We start from the raw sequence: 18,544 nt of genomic DNA, 5'->3' as shown, positions 1-18,544 counted from the left end.
AAAGTTCTAGAAACAGACCTCTGAGGGAGAATTGGAAGAATTGGGTTTGTTTAGTCTGGAAAAGAGAAGGCTGAGAGGGAACATAACAGTTTTCAAGGATCTAAAAGGGTGTCATAAAGAGGAGAGTGAAAAATTATTCTCCTTAACCTCTGAGGACAGGACAAGAAGCAATGGGCTTAAATTGCAGCAAGGGAGGTTTAGGTTGGACATTAGGAAAACTGTCCTGTCAGGGTGGTGAAGCATCGGAATAAATTGCCTAGGGGGATTGTGGAATCTCCATTGGAGATATTTAAGACACCTGTCAGGGTTGATCTCTAGATGATGCTTGGTCCTGCCATGAGCACTGGGGACTGGACTTGACCTCTTGAGGGGTCCCTTCCAGTTCTATGAAATGTCATGCGCTTGACAGGGCAGCCATGGCAGTGCCAAGCGTGGATGGGCAGTGCTGCAGTTGTTGCTTCCCTGATGATCTGTGAGGCTTCAGTCCCACCATGCGTGGACGGTGCTGCTGGCCAGCCCTCTAGCGAGATGCACACTGACAGACCTGGCGAGGACGACGGGTCCTTAACTGATGACTGTCGTGGCTCCTCAGGATGTAGTCTGTCCGGTCCCATGACCCAGCCTGCATCCCTGTCCTGAGTGCTCCGCAAGTGTGGGCTTTGAGCTGTGATGCAGCTGACCAAGGGATGTCCCTGTTCTGAAATGTAACCTCTCCTTCTATCCTGTGGCTTTTTGGCTTTGGCTTGTTGATGTGTATATTGGGTCTGACACTTGGTCTAGCTGCTGTACGGGATGTACTCAGTACAAAATAGATCTAAATCACAGGAGAGATTTTCTCCCTCTGCCTGAGCTGTATTTAAGCAACATTTGCCAACCAAACTCAGCTGTTCAGGAAAGTTCCCATTAGATGCTGGCATGCTGTGCTATGCAGCACAGTGCCCTTGTACCTAGGCCACGGCTCATCACGGGCACACACCTCACCTGGCTGAACAGGTTTCTTGTACTAAACACTTCAAGGGCAGGGCCGCTGGTTTGGAGCTGTGGTAGGTGTCCCTTTGTAAATGGCTGGCAGCAAGCGCCGGTCGTTTGGTTGGTAGCTTCCAGTTCCTGTCTTTGGTAAGCAGCCACCTGCCCCCATGCGGCCCGGCTGTTGCTCTTGGTGAAGTTGGACGCTGCATGCATTGCAGTGTCTCTCAGCTCGGGCAGTGTCTCTTCTTCGCCCAGGGGTTGCTTCCAAAGCCTGGTCCCCCTCGGGCTCTGAGTGCTCTGGTCTTCTGTAGCTTCTGGTTAGACCAGAAAGGTGAATTCCCAGGACTTGTCACCCCCAGAATTTGTCCTGGTTCATTGCAAAGGGCCGATCTGCCTGCGCCTGTCACATCGATTTGTTCGTTATTTTCATCAGCTGAATGCTGGTTCCCTTCCCCCCCGTATTTTGAAGACTAATATTTTCTATGGGAGTCACGCCCCAGGAATGCCTGGCCGCAGTGTACTTCCAGTAACATGCAGGACAGATGCTCCCAGCACGGACTTCCTTGGCGTCAGGAAATCTTGCATTTACACACAGCCCAAGGTGCCCTAGCCTCAGCTGTGCAAATGCCAGCAGGGCCCTGGAGCGTTCCCCTCCTGGGGTGGGTGACACCCATTGTCTCCAGGTAGGGGAGCTGCACCGCTAGAGGAGGAGACTCCCCGGATGACCCCTTCAGGTCTGACAAGGAATCTAGACCCCATTACTGTTGGCATGGACCTACGTGAGCTCCAGGCAAGCAGTGTCCTAGGTGTCCACCCTTCTGCCTCCCAGCCTCTCTCCCCAGTGGGCCTCTTGGGAGATGTAGCTAGCAGAGAAAACAACCTCAGCTGTCCTGTAGGCCCCTTGTGCCCCCCGTCTAGAGTAGAATCGTGCGCAATCCTCCCGCTTGGCATAAATGGCCACTGCTGCGTGTCTCCTGGAGCCAGGCATTCAGTAGCTGTTTCCCAGCATCCCGACAGCTGAAGAGGAGACCTGGTGCCAAGAGGGCAGCAGCTTTCTGGTGGCTAATTCAATATTGGTTTTTGGCAGGTCATCCCCTTGGGCTGCATACCAGTGGCAGCAAATGGGATGCTGGAAACTCGGCCAGCAACCTCTCCACCGTAGCAATCATGCCAGTGTCTGAAGAGGTGCCACTTACGGCCTTCACTTTGGAACTCAAACACGCGCTCAGCGCTATTGGTAAGAGCTCGTCGCTGTGAATTGTAACGTCCAGCAGAGCCTCGGCGAGGCTGTCTGCCGCTGTGTCTGGCGAAGCAGGGTGCTGCTGGACGTGGAAGGGAAACTGCACAGCAAGGCCACAGGGAGGCATTTTATTATTGTAAAATCCTGTTGTTGTGAAAGTCTTTTCCCATGATTTAAAAACTGTAATTATTGCTTCTTTTAATTAATCCTTTCTCTCCCGCGTTTAATGCAATTGGACGAACTCCAGGGTACAGGGCAAGCCCTCTGATTCCTGAGGGACAGGAGAACTCAGCCAGCAACATGCAGTAACTGTTGAGGTCACAGGGGTGCTTCAAGCAGGGAGCTGCTGTTCTGAACAAGAGTGTCCTTCAGAGGGCCGGAGGCGTAGGCGTGTCTCCGTTCTTGGTCACGGGGCTCGGGAAGGTGTAGAGGTGCTCTTCAGCCTACGTTGGTTTCTCTCCTTGTTTTCTAGTGGGGGGCTTGTTCCTTCTCAGTTCTGGGGGATCAGGAAAAGTTAAGCTAGGAACAGTGGGCATTGGGGCCAAGTGACACCGTGGCTCCCAGCCTGCTTTGGGGAGTTGCCGTTGGCCTTCCTGCAACGCGTGCCCCTCTGCAGGCTATTTCTGCGGAGGAAGCCGCAACGCGAGGGAAGCGCAAAGGTTCTTCTTCGAGTGATCGCTCATGTCCATTCCAATTAGGTGTGTGCGCGCCGTGTGCACGGATCTCGGAGCTTTTCCCTCAGCAGTACCCTTAGGGCCAGCAGGGAGCCCCTTGGAGCAGCACCAATATAACAGCGCATATATACCCCTGCTGGCCCCTCCGCCCCTCGGTTCCTTCTTCCCGCCCGCACAGCAGTTGGAGCGTTAGACTTTTAGTCTTCCCTTAGCTAGTTGTTAGTCACTGTGTGTGTGAATAGTGTTTATTTCAGTAGTTACCCTGTGAATAGTTGGACTATAGTTATCTTCCCCCTCCCCGGCTGGGGAGGGGATGCCAGGACCGCAAGGTTTTAAACCCTGCCAGTCCTGTCTCAAACCTATGCCTTGCGGAGATCCCCACGTCTCCTGCTTAAAGTGCCTTGGAGAAGCGCATTGTACCCAAACCTGCAAGATCTGCAGGGGGTTTAAACCGAGGACAAGGCGAGAGAGGGACTCTCGCTTGAAGAGATTATTAATGGAGTCCTCCCTGCAGCCTCCGGCACCGGAGGACAGTCAGTCGGCGCACGGTGCCGCTTCTGCGGAGTGGGAAGCTCCCTGTGCACCGACCAAGGTGAAGGCTAAGCACTCCAGGCACTGGTCGCAGTCTCCCTCAGGGAAGGGATCTAAGGACCGGAGGGGCCGATCCCCTCACAAAACGAGCCGCAAGGTGCGCCCTAAGGAGGGGCACTCAGCTACTAAGTCCCATGGCCAGTCATGGCAAGACGGGGACCAGACCGAGGCCATACTGGCACTAGGGACAGAAAGAACCCTGCAGGATATGCAGCCCTCCGCCCCGGAGACCTTTCATGTTGTAAGGGACCTGATAGCCTTAACGGCTGCGGACGTTCCAGGGTTCCCCCTCCCGGCACCACAGGTCCCTTTGTCTCCAGCACAACTGGCATGGCGATGTCGCCCAGTGACTCGGAGCACAACGGAGATGGCATCGGTGCCAATTTCGCAGACTGTGAACCTGTTGCAGGCGCCGACGTTGACTTTAGACCCTCCGGGGCTCCCAGTGCCTCCACGTTCGGCAACAGCAACAGCTGTCTCGGCGCGTACAGCGCCAGATTCGACACCTCCCTTGCAGACGCCCCGAAGGGTGGCAGTGGCACCGGGCGTTGAAACGCCTCCGGTGCAGGCAACGGCACCGCTGCTGGGAGCGTTCCCAGCGCCTGGAGTGCCCCCAGGACAAGTGCAGGCGCATGCGCGTGAAGTAGCCCCGGTGCAGGCATCGGCAGCGGGGTTTGCAACGCTCCAGCTGCGGTCAGCCGCGGAGGACACAAGGCAGAGCAGTCTGTGGGAAAGAGGAGCGCTTTGCTGCTCACCTGAGGGATGGTTCTGAGGCTGCCGTGTTCCGGGAGCCCCCGTTGCAAGGGCAGAGTGGCAGCCGCCTTAACCCACTTACAGCATCACTACGTGAACTCACCCGAGGTGCCCCCTCCCCTCCCCGGGCCTGGCCACGTGGCGTCCTGGGAGAACGGGCTTGTCGCCAAAGGTAAACAAGGTCCTGGCATTCGGTGCCATCGGCTCCTCCGCTCGCCTGCTGACCCTTCTCCTCTCCCTCGTTGGCACTCTCCTCCACGGTGCTGTCCGGGGAGCCTCTTGGGAGGAACCCACAGCCTGGGTCAGACCCCTCTACAATCCCATGCTGACCCAGACTGTCAGTTTACCCCCTTTGCCTTCTGGCTTACCTGTCTCCGCTCCTTTGTTTCCACGCAGCACTGCTGGGCATCCCTGGCGTGTCCTTTTGCCATGTGCCCTGTGCCACTTGGCAGAGAGATCAGCGTTCCTTTGGCTGCGTCGTCGTTCTGCCTGAGCTGGGTCCTTTCCTCCCCCCGTGCTGAGGCCCAGGATCTCCTGCACGTTCGCTCCATGCTGGGGCTCCTTTGCAGCCCCAAGCATTCGCGGTCAGGTGTGTGGCCTGCTCTGAGGTCTGCTCACCACGCTGGCGGCACAGGAAGTGAAATGCAAATTTTCCTGGGCCTCTGGAGAGCAGCGGAGTTGAATGTCCTGGCCAGCGTGGTCACCACAGGGCACCCTGGGACACCTCCCCAAGGCCAAGAACATCAATTTGCTCAGGGCTGCATCTGCACTGCCCTCAAGTCAGCCATGCCAGGTCACGTTTCTCATTTCTCTTTGAGAAGCAGGAGTCCCGAAATCGACTTTCTCGGCCCTGAAAGCTGACAGAACCGACTTGGTGTGGACTCGTTTTTAAAAGTCGAACCAATGTGGTTAAGTTTGACCTAAATTCCTATGTGGACCAGGCCTCTGGCTGGAGGGAGGTTACGGCAGAGTTTTCTCACAGATTGGCCGTGGGACACAGGTCTTCTCATCGTTTTAATGGCCTTGCCACGCTAGGCGGGAGTGCCTTTGTGAGATGCAGCTGGGTGGTATTGCTTCTGGAGGAGGCCTGGTGCATCACACAAGAAGATCTGGGTGGCTCTGGAAACTGGAGTAACAAAAACCTGAGGGTTGCAGCTGAGCCCTGCCTGAGCCGTGGCCTGAGAATCACTGTCCGCGCGTGGTCCCTTCGGATCCTGAAGGAGGGTGCATGCGCGTTACATTTTGGGAGGGCAGCGTGAGTGTGCTCTTTGCGCTGACCAGTGTGTCAGCCTGCCGGCAGGCATCCTGCACAACGCTGATTTGTGTTTTCGTAGGTCCTGCTTTGCTGCTCACCAGTGAGAATATCCGACAGCGGCTGGGCTCTGCTGCACTGGACAGGTACTCGCTTCCCTTGGCCCACTGCTCCCTGAGCCATGCTAAGGAAGCCCCAACAGGCGCTTGTCTAGAAACCACACCTTGGGCGAGGGGAGTGTAATACCATTGGGTGAAACATACCTTCCCATCCCAAAAGAATCAGGCCCACTAACCTTTTAAAATAGAGCGAAGTTGGTTTTTAACCTTCTTTTTCACAGACTCATTTTTCAGTTGTCAAGTGTAAGATTTTGAAATAACTGCTTGATTTTTTTCATTCATTTATAAAAACATCATGAAATGTCATGACTTTGACAGACAAATGAAATGTCTGACTCATGTTAGTCTTACCCTGTCCTGAACTGCAGATATCCACGTCCACAGATGCAGATACTTATGGATATAAAGCAGATATCAGCAAATTTACAAGGCTCAAAATACAAAATTTGTATCCATATCTGCAAAACATGAGTTGCAGTTGTCTACATTCATATCCAGGGATATGGATACCCACGGAAGTAATTCTTCTGCTCTGCTCTGCACTGATTAGGCCTCAGTTGGAGTATTGTGTCCAGTTCTGGGCACTACGTATCAGGAAGGATGTGGAGAAATTGGAGAAGGTCCAGAGAAGAGCAACAAAAATGATTAAAGGTTTAGAAACCATGACCTATGAGGGAAGAGTGAAAGAAATGGGCTTGTTTTAGGTTAGAAAAGACTGAGAGGAGACATGATAGCAGTTTTCAAGCATCTAAAAGGATGTTACAAGGAGGAGGGAGACAAATTGTTCTCCTTAATCTCTGATGATAGGACAAACAGCAATGGGCTTAAATTGCAGCAAGGGAGGTTTAGGTTGGACATTAGGAAAAACTTTCTGCCTGTCAGGGTGGCTAGACACTGGAATAAGTTGCCCAGGGAGGTTGTGGAATCTCCATCTCTGGAGATATGTAAGAGCAGGTTGGACAGACACCTGTCAGGGATGGTCTAGATGGTGCTTGGTCCTGCCGTGAGGGCAGGGGCCTGGACTTGATGATCTCTCAAGGTCCCTTCTAGTTCTAGCATTCTGTGGGTCTGTGTCTGATTCAGCAGGTATCTGTTGTTTTGTAGTTACACATGTAACTTGGAGGATGCAGGAAGGAAAGTTTCGGCTTCATTTTTCCAGAATTCTGGTGATGATGGAGCTGAGCGGGCTTCCAGCAGTGGGTGGGGGGACAGATTCCTTCACTCACTCTCTCGCTCTCTCTCTCTGAGCTAGGTTAGATTTTAGTCCTTGGTCATTAGTCCCATTTTAAAATACACTTGGGTGACCCCGGCTTCCATTTACAGCTTCTTACCTTTGGGCTCAGTTCTCCACTCTGGCAGAATTCTTGCTGTGAATGGATGGCAGTTTTTATTTTTGTGTCCCCCCCAGTATTCATGAGTACAGGCTATCTAGCTGGCTGGGGCAGCAGGAGGATATTCACCGTATCGTGCTCTACCAGTCGGACGGCACCCTGACTCCGTGGACGCAACGTTGTATCCGACAGGCCGACTGCATCTTAATCGTAGGCTTGGGAGAACAGGAACCCACTGTTGGAGAGGTGCGGCTTGTCTGTCTTTATCTGATGGTGGGGGCACAATTGCAACACAACCGATTGTATGGCAGAGGGGATACACAGCCGCCTTCTGGCATTTGTTTTAGTGGATTTGATGCACCTTGGGCATGAATTAATGCAATCAAATGCCTGCGAAATGTGCATCATCATTTGATAAAACAGAATTTACCTCCCATCTGTGGCCTTTAACGCTGCTCGGTCGTAATACCAGATTTTTCTTATAAAACTCTCAAAGCCATTCTTCCTCGAAGGAATCCCTTCTACTGCAGCCAGAGACTGGACTGTCTCAGAGGAGGAGTTCCTGTCTCGGGGGAGGCTGTGAGCTGCTTTATGCCCCACTATTAATTTTGGCTTCTGAGCGTTGATAGCACGAAGGTCTGTGTGACCTATGTTTGGCGTGATGACAGCAGAAAATGGGGACGTGCGTTCAGAAATATGATTCCACGATGGATGGGGGTCTAAGCTCTGGAAGTGTCTTTGAACTTCTTGGAGTTTGAGAAATTTACCACCTGCAATTTCTGTATCTGTTGCCACCTGGCTTGTCTCCACCTTGGAATAGTGCAAGTGCTGTGAGCCCAGCTAGGATAAGTAAAGATGGCAAAGAAAGAGGAAAAAAGACTATTTGAGAAATGTGGCCTCGTGTAAAATAGTCTGAGAACTGTAAATGGCAGTAAGCATTTTTAAACTTGACTTTTTATCAGCTCAGGAGTAGATTTCATGTGATCTGAGCGTTCTGTCTGCCTTGTGTGGGTGAGCAGTCAGCATTGTATGGAAATAGTGTTCAACTCGTTTACTGTAAACAGCTCGTTAGGAGTCCCAAGCAGAGAGAAATTAGCTTGCTAGCATTGTTGGGAATAGCCACGTGAATGCAGAGGCATTCACCCCCAGCCTGAATTACCTGTGTCTGATTCGTCTGTGGCCCCATTGGCACAGCTTGCTGCGGATGCAGGTGACGGGGAGGGGCAGGGACCTACAGGGGGAAGTGCCGTGCTTTGGCGGCTCGGCCCGGTCGTGGGAGAGAGGTGACTTTGTGTGGATGGTGTTTCAGCTGGAGAGGATGCTGGAGAACACAGCGGTCCGAGCCCAGAAGCAGCTGATCCTGCTCCATAAAGAGGATGGGCCCCTCCCTTGCCGAACTGTGGAGTGGCTCAACATGAGGAGCTGGTGCTCAGCTCATCTTCACCTCCGTTGTCCCCGCCGAGTCTTCTCCCGAAGGAGCCTGCCCAAGCTGGTAAGGGGCCCTTGTCTCATGGAGCCGGTCGTCGGTCAGTGCTGTCGGCACGAGCGCTACCTTCACTGTTTGTTACGGGTAACGGGGACAGCGTCAGGGCATCTTGTGTTGGGGAAGGTATTGCCAGGAGAGTGTCTGCTTCGATTGACCTAATCTGTTGTGGGACCAAATAGAGATCCTGGGGTTGCTGTTGTGGTGGGGACTAAAGCTACTGTGACATCAGTACTTTAGGGGGTGCCCCACAGCCCCCATAGGCCTTGTCTGTGTATATCTGTAATATTGCTTATAAAGCGGGCCAGGTGCGGGATCGGGGAAAGGTCACTTTATCCATAAGTGTATCTCATTAATGCCTGTGAGGTTGTAAGATTGTGTTGTGTGGTTGTCGCTAAAACATTCTGTAAATTGGGGATTCAGCCAGGTATTAGCTCCCCAGAGGCAACAGCAAGGAAGCAATCCGTACCCGTGCCGGGTGCAAAAGCGCCCATCAGCAACCATTGTCCAGCAAGGGAGCTGCACTTCAATGACTGACCAGCACGAGGGCAGGGGAATAGCTCAGCCTGGCCTGGAGACTCGTTATAGGACGAGGGGCAAAGTGCTTTCACCGAGGGGCAGGAATACGAATGCCCAAAGACTGGAAAGTAGCTCTCAGGTCCTTCAGGCTGCGTAGCCTCTTGTCCGTCTTCACAGAGAAGAGATGGACCTTTGAATGCGAGGCCCTGAATTTTTGTTGGGTCTCTTACGGTAGGCCCAAGACCTGGAGCCATGAGCCCCTTATGGTGGCGCCCAGAGCCATGATGCTGGTGATAGCATCCACGGAATCCAGTGTAGCTTGGCTTGGTGCTTAGACGTGAGCTTTCCTTCCTTGACCAGCGCCAAGAATTCTGCTCCAGGAGTCCCGTGGCTCTGCAGGTGTCCTTGCCGTGCCTGCTGGTTGGAAATGCTGAGCGAGGTGCGACCATTGGATAGCTCTTTCTCCCGCACAGGTCTAGGCATTTCACTTCCTGCTGTTTGGGGATGGTCCCCGAAAGCCCTGACACTCCCATTGCTTCACAGCATCGACCACAAGCGAGTCAGGAGACGAATATTCCGAGAGGTGCCCCTCGGTCTCAGAGGGACGCGCAAAATAGCGCTGTTCATTGTGCTTATCTGCAGGATGCACCGAGGCTGGTGTCTGCCACAGCCCCTTTGTAGGGCTGAGGGGTGAGGAGTTCACCACCGCATCAGCAACCTCCACCAGTCCCTGTCTGACTGGCCAAGCCCTGGGCAACCTGCTGTAGCAACTGTTGGTAACTCTGTGGTCCCAAGGGGCTGGCGCAGTAGTTGCCCATGAACGCCTCATCCGTAGAGGACAAGGTAGAACCCCTGGCTGGGCAGAGACCTCAGGAGTCATCGAGTCCAGCCCTCTGCCCAAAGCAAGGCCAGCCCCAACTAAACCATCCCAGCCAGGACTCTGTCAAGCCGGGACTTAAACACCTCTAGGGATGGCGATTCCACCCCTCCCTCGGGACCCCATGCCAGTGCTTCCCCCCTCCTAGGTGAATAGACACCCCCCCACAAAGGGGAGCTGTTTTCTTGTCCATTCCAAGTGGGCACATGTCACAACAGACTCTTTGGCTGGTGCCCCGGGTGGTGGCGATAGACCCACTGTTGCCAGGACCACCATTGCTGTTGAAGGGGTGGTCACAGTGGAGCAGCCACTGTCAGCTCCAATGTGCCCGTGCTGGGGGTGGGACACGAAAGGGGCTGACGCTGTGGCTGTTAGTGGAACGGGGCTCTGGACTCTGCCTTGGCCCTGATGGAAAGCCCAGGGAGTCCAAAAGGCCGTTGCACGGGGGCTGCCAGTGCACAGGCCACAGTGCCGGGAAAGAGGGTCGGTCTCCGAGGATCTTCTGCTCCTGCAGGCTCGAGGCGAGTGACTCCGGGGTGTCAGACCCAGAGGCTCGTGGAGGAGCTGTGCTTCTGGGCATTGAGTGCTGGTGCCTACGGGTTGGGGAGCGTCGAGGCAGCTGTGTCTGCTCCGGTGCCTCGCGTTGGCAGACCAGTGACAGGGATGACAGGCCATCATGGCAGCCTTCCTCTGGAGGGCGCTGGGGGACAGCCGGCGCCATCTCCCGTCTGGGGCGGGGAGAGGGGAGAACGGTGCTGTTAAACGCAGCAGTTCCTGGGCTGCACCCTAAGCCTCTGGAGTAGAAAACAGGAAAATGGCCTGGTTAATGTGGAACTGTGATAGCACCTGGCATGGCCACTCGTCAGGCGCGTGTGTGCGCTGGTGCACAGTCGCCCGAATACTTTCCCTGGCAATGCTGTCAGCCACACTTAGGGGGGAGGGAAGAGACGCTTGTGCTACCTTGTCCTTAGGTTCACCCGCGCACTAGCGCCTGTGATCTGACAGCCACACGGTCAGGGCCGTACAGCACCTCCGTATCTTGCTATGGAATGGATATAGACTCACAAAAATCCAGAGGCTTCAGAGTCGTTGGCTGTGCTATCCTAGCGCAGGCTCCTCTGGGCATGTGCACCATTGTCCAGCAGCTGGGAGACGGCGTCTTCGATTGACCGCTCTCGTATGGATCTCCAGTGGCCAATACAGGATTGAGACCCGCTAAGGGCCAGCCCCATCATCTGTTGCTGCTTGGAGAGAGGGGTCCTGTAGGTCCATCGGGGTCTGCTCCTAGTGGATTGTCCCTGGGGGATTAGGTAACACACCAATAAAGAAGAACGTTTGGCTTTTGCGTGCAAGTTAACCGTCGTCAGTTACGCGTGCGCACTGGTCGTGGCCTGTCCTGCATTGCTCCGCAAGATCTACTATTTCAGCATCCAGAGAGGGGAGCAATCATACATTTAAAAAGGGAACTTTCATTATTTTTAGCCGTGTAAGTTACAGCCCCCAGGTGAGAGTTTGTGAGTGGATCTTCGACACCTGCCACGTGAACAGCTTAGATCTCCCTTCTGACCTTCTAGGAGAAAACCCACCCATTGTACGTCAGTCATGATAGTCCTGTGGCCCTTCCCTCCTACTGCCCATAGTACCAGTTGTGCAAGTGCGACTGTTAACAGCATTTGCACTAAAATAATTGCTCATATTAAAGCCCAGACTCCTTAATATTCTAGTAACACCATGTCTGTGGCTGTTCTCCACATTTACCCGTTTTCTTGCCTCCTCCTCCCCCCCCAGCTTATGAATTCTGAATGCAGCTTATGGATGCATCATTTGCTTTTGTTTATGTCTTGCGTGCTGTAGTTTCTCTTCAGGAAGAAACTCAGGCGTCTTACTAAGCTCAGTAATTAATTAGCAGAGAGCTTGTGTGTTGACTCGGCCTCAGAGTTGAAGGTGTTTGACAGGACTTTGCAAGTGCTCATTTGGCTGTGAAATAAATGCGTCTCCTGTTTCTCTTCATGTTTTTATCAGGTGCTTGAATTCTTCTGTTCTGGGTGGGCGGGGAAGTGTTACTGCGAAAGTCGCGTCCCTGCGGGTCTCCACTCTAGGTTTCCTCGAACCCCTGCACTCCCGATTCGAGGTTTCTCATACCAGCGTCCTAGTTGGCCTCGTGGCTCTGCCCTTGTTACATGGCACTGTGTGGGTGAAGCACCCTCAGCTTGTTCTGAAACCACCTCTTGTGACACCTCCATCTGGGACACTTCCTCAGATCTGTCCCCTAGAAGTTATGGCTCCGGTTTGGGCATCTCCCTCGTGGCCTCAGCCATGAGGATGGATGCAGAGAATCCATTTAGTGTCTCAGCAGTGTCATTCTTGGCCTTGAGTGCCCCTTTCGCGTCTCCGTCGTGCAGTGGCCCTGCTGGCTGTTTCACCGGCTTCCTGCTTCTGATGCATTTAAAACATTGCTGTTACCATTTGAGTTTTTGGTGAGCTGGTCTCCAGATTCCTTGTTGGCCTCCCTAATTCCGGTTCTGCACGTCTTTGCCCTTTCTATTCCCCCTAGGATTTAACTTCCGCTTTCTAAACGGTGCCTTTACGCCCCTGCGTTCACTTTGCCATGCACTCCACCCGCTCGCCCGACTTCGATTGTGATACCTGGGCCTACCCACGTCTGTGAGGTGTCCCCACGTGCCAGCACCTCCCCTGCCAGCCTTCAGGGATGTGTAGTGCATGTCACTGCGCTAGGTTTGGATGAGTAAAGGCTGCGCTGCTGCGAGCAGGGAGAACAAAGCGGGCTGGGGCTAGGGCACTCTTCCCCCTCCCTCCCCCACAAGTGAGGGTAGGATCTGTACTGCCATCGCCCACTCCCCACTTGTCCCCTGGGCTGAGGCTTGCAGGGGAAAGGGTGGAATGGAGGGGGTAGGGCAGAAAAGTGAGGCACTTTCCCGGGCTAAGGGTGCTTGGGGAGGAGCCGTGGGGGGAGGGTGCTCACATGGCTGGTGCCCCTTAGTGCCCTACCCAGCAGTCACACTGACTGCGAGTCTTTAGCTGAGCTAGCGGCCTGGTGGTGTTGTCTTTGGAGAACTGAACTTCTGCGAGTCTGGGGAGGGGAAGGCGCTGCAGGGAGATGGCTGGGGAGGGGGTGGGATGCTGCGGGGGGAGGCGGCTGAGGAGGGGAGGGTGCTGTGGGGGAGGCATCCGGGGAGGGGGCAGGGCACTGCAGGGAGATGACTGGGGAGGGGGCAGGGTGCTGCAGGGGGAGGCGTCTGGGGAACTCAGGACCGGGGGGGTCACTAGTTATCTGCAAAGCGCGGGGTTCTGCCTGGGAGAGGCTTCAGGAGCTGGCAGGCAAGGCTGAGTGGGCAGAGCATCCGGAGCGGACTCGCACTCTAGCCTCCATCAGAGCCCCCGCTCAGAGGTGCGGGAACACTTTGCATCCTGGGGTTGCGGAGAGCTGACACCCAGCTGGGAGCCCTGCGTGGAATGGAAACAGCTGCCAGCCCCCTAGTTCCAGCCCCTGTGCTCACGCTTGCCAAGGTAGCCTGGTAACGTAGTGGCTTGAGCAACTACAAAGCTGGCTCACTGGAGTCTGGCTCCCCCGGGGACAGCGGTAGCGAAGTTGCGGTGCTCTGCCTGCCTGCTCCCCAGTGGTGCACTGAATGCCAGCTGCCCTTTCTCTTTCCTGCAGATCGAGATGTACGAGCGTGTGTTTCAGAAACCCCCGGACCGCCACTCGGACTTCTCTCGCCTCGCCCGTGTTTTGACTGGCAATGCTGTGGCCCTGGTGCTCGGAGGTGGGGGAGCCAGGTACGTCCCGGAGCGTTGTTCTCTGTACTCTGGTAAGGGGCCTCAGTGGACACAGTGTAATGAATTGCTGCCAAATATGAAGCAGCATTGTCGTCAGCTGGTTGTCTGAAATGATCCCGGGGGATGAGAGACCGTTTGGAAAATCACACCTGTCCTGGGAGCCCGGGGCACACCCCTGCACATATACATGAAGCTTCTGGCATTGGCCATGCTCACAAGACGGGCGCTGGGCTAGGTGGACCTTTGGTCTGTCCTGTAATCGTCATTCTTATGCAGATGCTCAAACTTGCGGGCTGTACTTTCAGTGGGTATCTAGGAAGTTGACATCCCCCTTATTACTAGCTCACGTATGTCAATTAGTTGCCTACTTGAAGAATGACTCATCCACGTTCCGTTTCCCATTTGGTGGCCTATAATAGACCACGACATCGCTGCTGCTACTCTCTCTATTCCTGCTCACCCCACATCCATGCACGGAGACCCTGTTATAAATAGTAACTTGGAAATTTCTGCTCTCATGACTCACAGGAGATTATTGACTATCAAAATCATTAAGCATGTTGTGTCTATTTAAGACCCTAGAAATATCCTACTTTTGTCCATAGGCCAGTGTATTTGAGGGAGTTTTCAGCGTAATGAAGGTTAGAATTTTCCTGTCTCCCGTATTTCAGCTTGGTTAATTAGTCATCTAATGTTCTAGCTTCCAGCCCCTAAACCTTTATTTGATGCAGTGACCCGCGTGTGTGCGTGGGGGGCAAGTGTAAGCCAGAACAGAGGGAACGCGCTGCTGAAGTGTGCCCACTACTGCTCATTCGAAAGCACCCTCGAAAGACGAGCTTTGAAATATTCGTTCACAGATTTCAGGGGACTTAGCAGGAGCAAGTTCCACCTGGAGCACCTTCTGTTTGGCCAAAGCAGCTTGGGCTGCTGACTCTGGGCAGGAGGTTGAAGTGCGGGGCATGTGCATGGGCGCGGCGACTCGGCAGCCCCCATTTCGGGCTCTGAACCGGGTGGGTTTGCAGTAGCGGTGGGGGGAGAGCTCAGAGGCGCACCAAAAGGGCCTCTAGATCGACTCCACCGCAGCCAGGTGTCACTGGTGCAACTGAGCTGCGACGGTCTCAGTGGGCCCCAGCAGCTGGGGGAATTGCTGGCAGCTCCACGAAGAAGTTTTGCTGACCAGCTGCGCCGCCCAGCGGGGTGAAAAGTTCACACCCCTGAGCAGCAGAGTGAAGCTGGCCTAAGAGCCCTGGGCCGATAGAGGAATGTTTCTGCGGGCTTGGCTGGTTCGTGCCACCGACAGAAAAGCCTCTTCTCTCACGCTCGGGCGTGCTGATGCTCGGCGTCGCTGCTCTGGAGCAGGCAAGCGTAGAGCGGGCCTTGCAGGAAGGAAGGAGGGAATACGCGCAGCTGCCTGGGAGTGTGCGGGATGTAAGCAGCAAGGAGCGAGAGGGGTCGTAGAAAGGGACCAAGGGGCAGTGACAGGAATGGGATGGAACTAAGCGCAGGAAGTTGGCACAACTGCGAGATGATTGGCGGGAACAGTCTCTCAAGGGAAAGGGCACTATTTCCTCACTAGGATAGACGGGGCAAAGCACTGGACGATTGTGTGCTGGGGGGCGGTTGGACAGACTGGTGCCTTTCCATTTCTATGCTCTGGGCCTCGGACAGTGTTGCAGGTGGTTTGTGTAATGCACAGAAACGGGCCTGTGTTTTCTGTTGGGGTCTGCCTGTCTGATGGTGCTGGTCTTTAATTCCCACAGGGGGTGCTCTCAAGTGGGGATTATCAGAGCACTGATCGAAGCCGGCATCCCTGTTGATATGATCGGAGGAACTTCCATTGGCTCCTTCATGAGTGCCCTGTATGCTGAAGAGCGGAGCTATAACCAGATGCGGATCAAAGCCAGGCAATGGGCAATGGTAAGAACATAGAATAAATGTTTGCTCTTCCACTGCCAGTATGTAGGAGTTTGGAGGCCAGCCGTAATGCACGGAAGGAGCAGCCCACGGTCGGAGTCCGGCGTCTGGGGGTTAGCCCACGTGAAGAGGGGTGTTTGAAATGGCTCTTTGTTTGGTCAACAAAGAGGGCAGGAAGAGAAGCTGGTAGTGCCTGATGCAAAGTGCCCGCTCCTAGAGCGTGAGATGCTAGTGGGCAGAGCACAGGGCTGCTGGCCGGAGACAGAACTGCTGCTGGCTGGAGCGAGGCATGTTGGGCTCGGGACAGAACTATTCTCCATAAATCAGAAATCGGATGTTTTGATCCTGGAGAATATTTAGCACGTCCCTTGGGAACACAGAGGCCCGGGGCACTCTGCTGCCTTGCTCGTGTTTGAAATGTTATGCTGCATCAGCAGGACACAGGCCTCGCTCCGGGGCTGCACCCTGCTGCGCCTGGCTTTTCTCTCTCTTGGGGTGGGGGTGAGATGGGGACAGATCACAGTAATGCATTCTGTGCTGGCAATGGACAGGACAGGAGCTTGGGTTTAAAGGAAAGTCTCCCAGTCCACTACTGAAGAGGGGCTGCGTGATAGTCACCCCCAGAAACCAGTATCCAGCCTGGCCCTCCAAATGTGTTATGCATTTGGCACCTCAGTCTGAGGATCTTTGTCTAGAGCAGGAGGCAGAGGTGAGAGAACCCCCCCAGTCCTGGAAAATCATCAGTTCAAGTATTCTGAAAGCAGAGATGCTGGGATCCTCGTGAAGAGCCAGAGAAACCAGCTACAAGTGGTAGCATTTCAGCAAGCAAAGCCCTAGGCTGCCCGAGGGGACTGGTACATTTCCCCTACCCTAGTGATCAGCTGGGTCCGTCTGAGGACTGCGCGGAGACCCACATGGCTTCAGCATGTACCCCAGCCCTCCTCTTCACGCGGCTGTATCTGTTTGCACAGCGGGTAGCTGGTGTTTACTGTTGCTTTTTGTCTTTTTATGTGCTGGAGTCTGTTTTCTTTCCAGGTCTGACCCTGTAACTTTCTCTCTCTCACTTCCCCATGCTGTCCTTTTTGAATAGAAGTGATTGACTAAGGTAATTGTTCTATAAGCTAACTAAGAATCCAATGTCTGAAGTAAGAGGTAGCCCCAGTGTTCCAGAGGCCAGATACTGCATTAGGGAGGAACAGAACAATTAAGTTTTTAAATATATGAAATGCCACGAAGCTCCACTTAGCTTTGGGCTGACTGTTTAAATTGCCGTGGATAATCTGTTTGGGGAATTATTGATTAATAAGCTGTTTTTAAAAAAGCACTAAAAAACACCCAGAAGACTGCACTAGCAACTGATGGTAAAAGAGAGCCGCTGGGATCTGTCGATTACAAACTGACTTAATACATTGATTTATTTCTAGCTTGTACATAAACAATGTTTCCAGTTTGGTTTTTTTCTAATGATGGAGTGTCCAGGCTGGACGCTTGCATCTTGTGGAAGTCAGCGAGATCTGCCCCTAGCATGTTGCAGAGCTACGCTGACATCGCCTTCCGCAGGTAGCTTCCTCCGTTGCAGTCAGCTGTGGGTTTGGCTGCTTTCCTAGCCGATGTCAGAGTTGCACAACGAATGGTCTGTGCTATAGGTTTTAGTCCTGAGACAATATTCGTGTGCAACAAGGATGTGTCAACCTCCATGCCCAAGGCTGTAGCCTATTATGGTTTTCCCCCATCCATTCCCAGCTTCTGACAAACAGAGGCTAGGGACACCCTCCCAGCCCATCCTTACCATCAGCCATTGATGGGCCTAACCTCCATTAATGTATCTAGTTCTTTTTTGGTTCCTGATGTAGCCTTGGCCTTCACAACATCCTCTGGCAAGTTGTTCCACAGGGTGACTGCATTGTGTGAAGAAAAACTTCCATTCGTTTGTTTTAAACCCACTCCACTGCTTACCGATTCATTTCATTTGGTGACCCCTAGTACTTGCGTTATGAGATGGAATACATTTCTTATTTACTTTTTCTACACCAGTCATGATTGCATAGACCTCTATCAAATCCCCCACCCCTTAGTCATTTCTTTTACAAGCTGAAAAATCCATCTTACTAATGTCTCCTTAAGCAGAAACCATACCATTCCCTACTCAATTTGGTTGCCTGTTTCTGAACCTTCTCCAAGTCAATATATTTCTCTGGAATTGGGGCAAACAGTACATCTGCATGCATTCAAGATGTGGGTGTATCATGGAGTTAGAGAGGCAATAAGATATTTTCTGTCTTATTCTCTATCCCTTCCTTAATGATTCCCAGCATTGTGTTTGCTTTTTGATTGCCGCTGCACATTGAGAGGATGTTTTCAGAGAACTACCTACGATGATTTGAAGATCTTTCTTGAGTGGCAATAGCTAATTTAGACCCCATCATTTTATATATGTAGTTTGGAAAACATAATCCCATGTGGACTACTTTGCGTTTAGCAACATTTAAATTTCATCTGCCATTTAATTGCCCAGTCACCCAGTTTCAAGAGATCATTTTGTATCTCTTTGCAGTCTTCCTGGGAATTAACTATCTTTAGTAGTTTTGTATCAACTGCAAATTATACCACTTGATTAATTCCCCCGTTTTCCAGATCCTTTATGAATATGTTGAATAGAACTGGCCCCAGCACAGACACCTGGGGGACATCACTGGTGTTCCTTATATGCTGTGCATTTGTGCAACCATCCGGGAGAGATTCACATGCTACCCAGCTGATAGCAGAGCGCGCACAGGCAGGTTTTTTGTCTGTATTAGTGATGCACGTTCTCACGATCTGTGTAGTTCCCCTTTCTGAAATGAAATGCCAGTGTTGGGCTGCTGTGGTGTTTTTCCTGCTCCTGGCATGTTACCATAATGTAATGAAATGTTACTTTTCCATAGCGGTCCAGCTGCAGCCGCTTCTTGGCTCAGGTCCTGTGCCCCGCTTCGGACTAAATCAAGAATTACCTCTTCTCTCTTGGGTTCCAGGACCAGCTGCTCC

The 18,544-nt window shown here is 53.1% G+C and overlaps 1 protein-coding gene across 4 annotated transcripts in view; it reads left to right on the top strand.

Moving 5' to 3' along the window:
- PNPLA7 (patatin like domain 7, lysophospholipase) overlaps window positions 1-18,544 on the top strand; it is a 119,908-nt gene that overhangs the window by 74,484 nt on the left and 26,880 nt on the right. For all 4 annotated transcript variants that reach the window (XM_075906005.2, XM_075906007.2, XM_075906006.2 and 1 more), the window contains 6 exons: window positions 2,057-2,206; window positions 5,562-5,625; window positions 7,007-7,175; window positions 8,239-8,421; window positions 13,488-13,606; window positions 15,367-15,523. In XM_075906005.2, coding sequence (XP_075762120.1) covers window positions 2,057-2,206; window positions 5,562-5,625; window positions 7,007-7,175; window positions 8,239-8,421; window positions 13,488-13,606; window positions 15,367-15,523 — 842 coding nt within the window. The remainder of the gene's footprint in view (window positions 1-2,056; window positions 2,207-5,561; window positions 5,626-7,006; window positions 7,176-8,238; window positions 8,422-13,487; window positions 13,607-15,366; window positions 15,524-18,544) is intronic.

Source organism: Pelodiscus sinensis, chromosome 23 (assembly GCF_052426305.1).
Source record: "Pelodiscus sinensis isolate ZL-2025 chromosome 23, ASM5242630v1, whole genome shotgun sequence".
NCBI lineage: Eukaryota > Metazoa > Chordata > Testudines > Trionychidae > Pelodiscus > Pelodiscus sinensis.
Note: the sequence above shows the minus strand (reverse complement) of the source record. Positions and strands in the feature narration are given on the sequence as shown.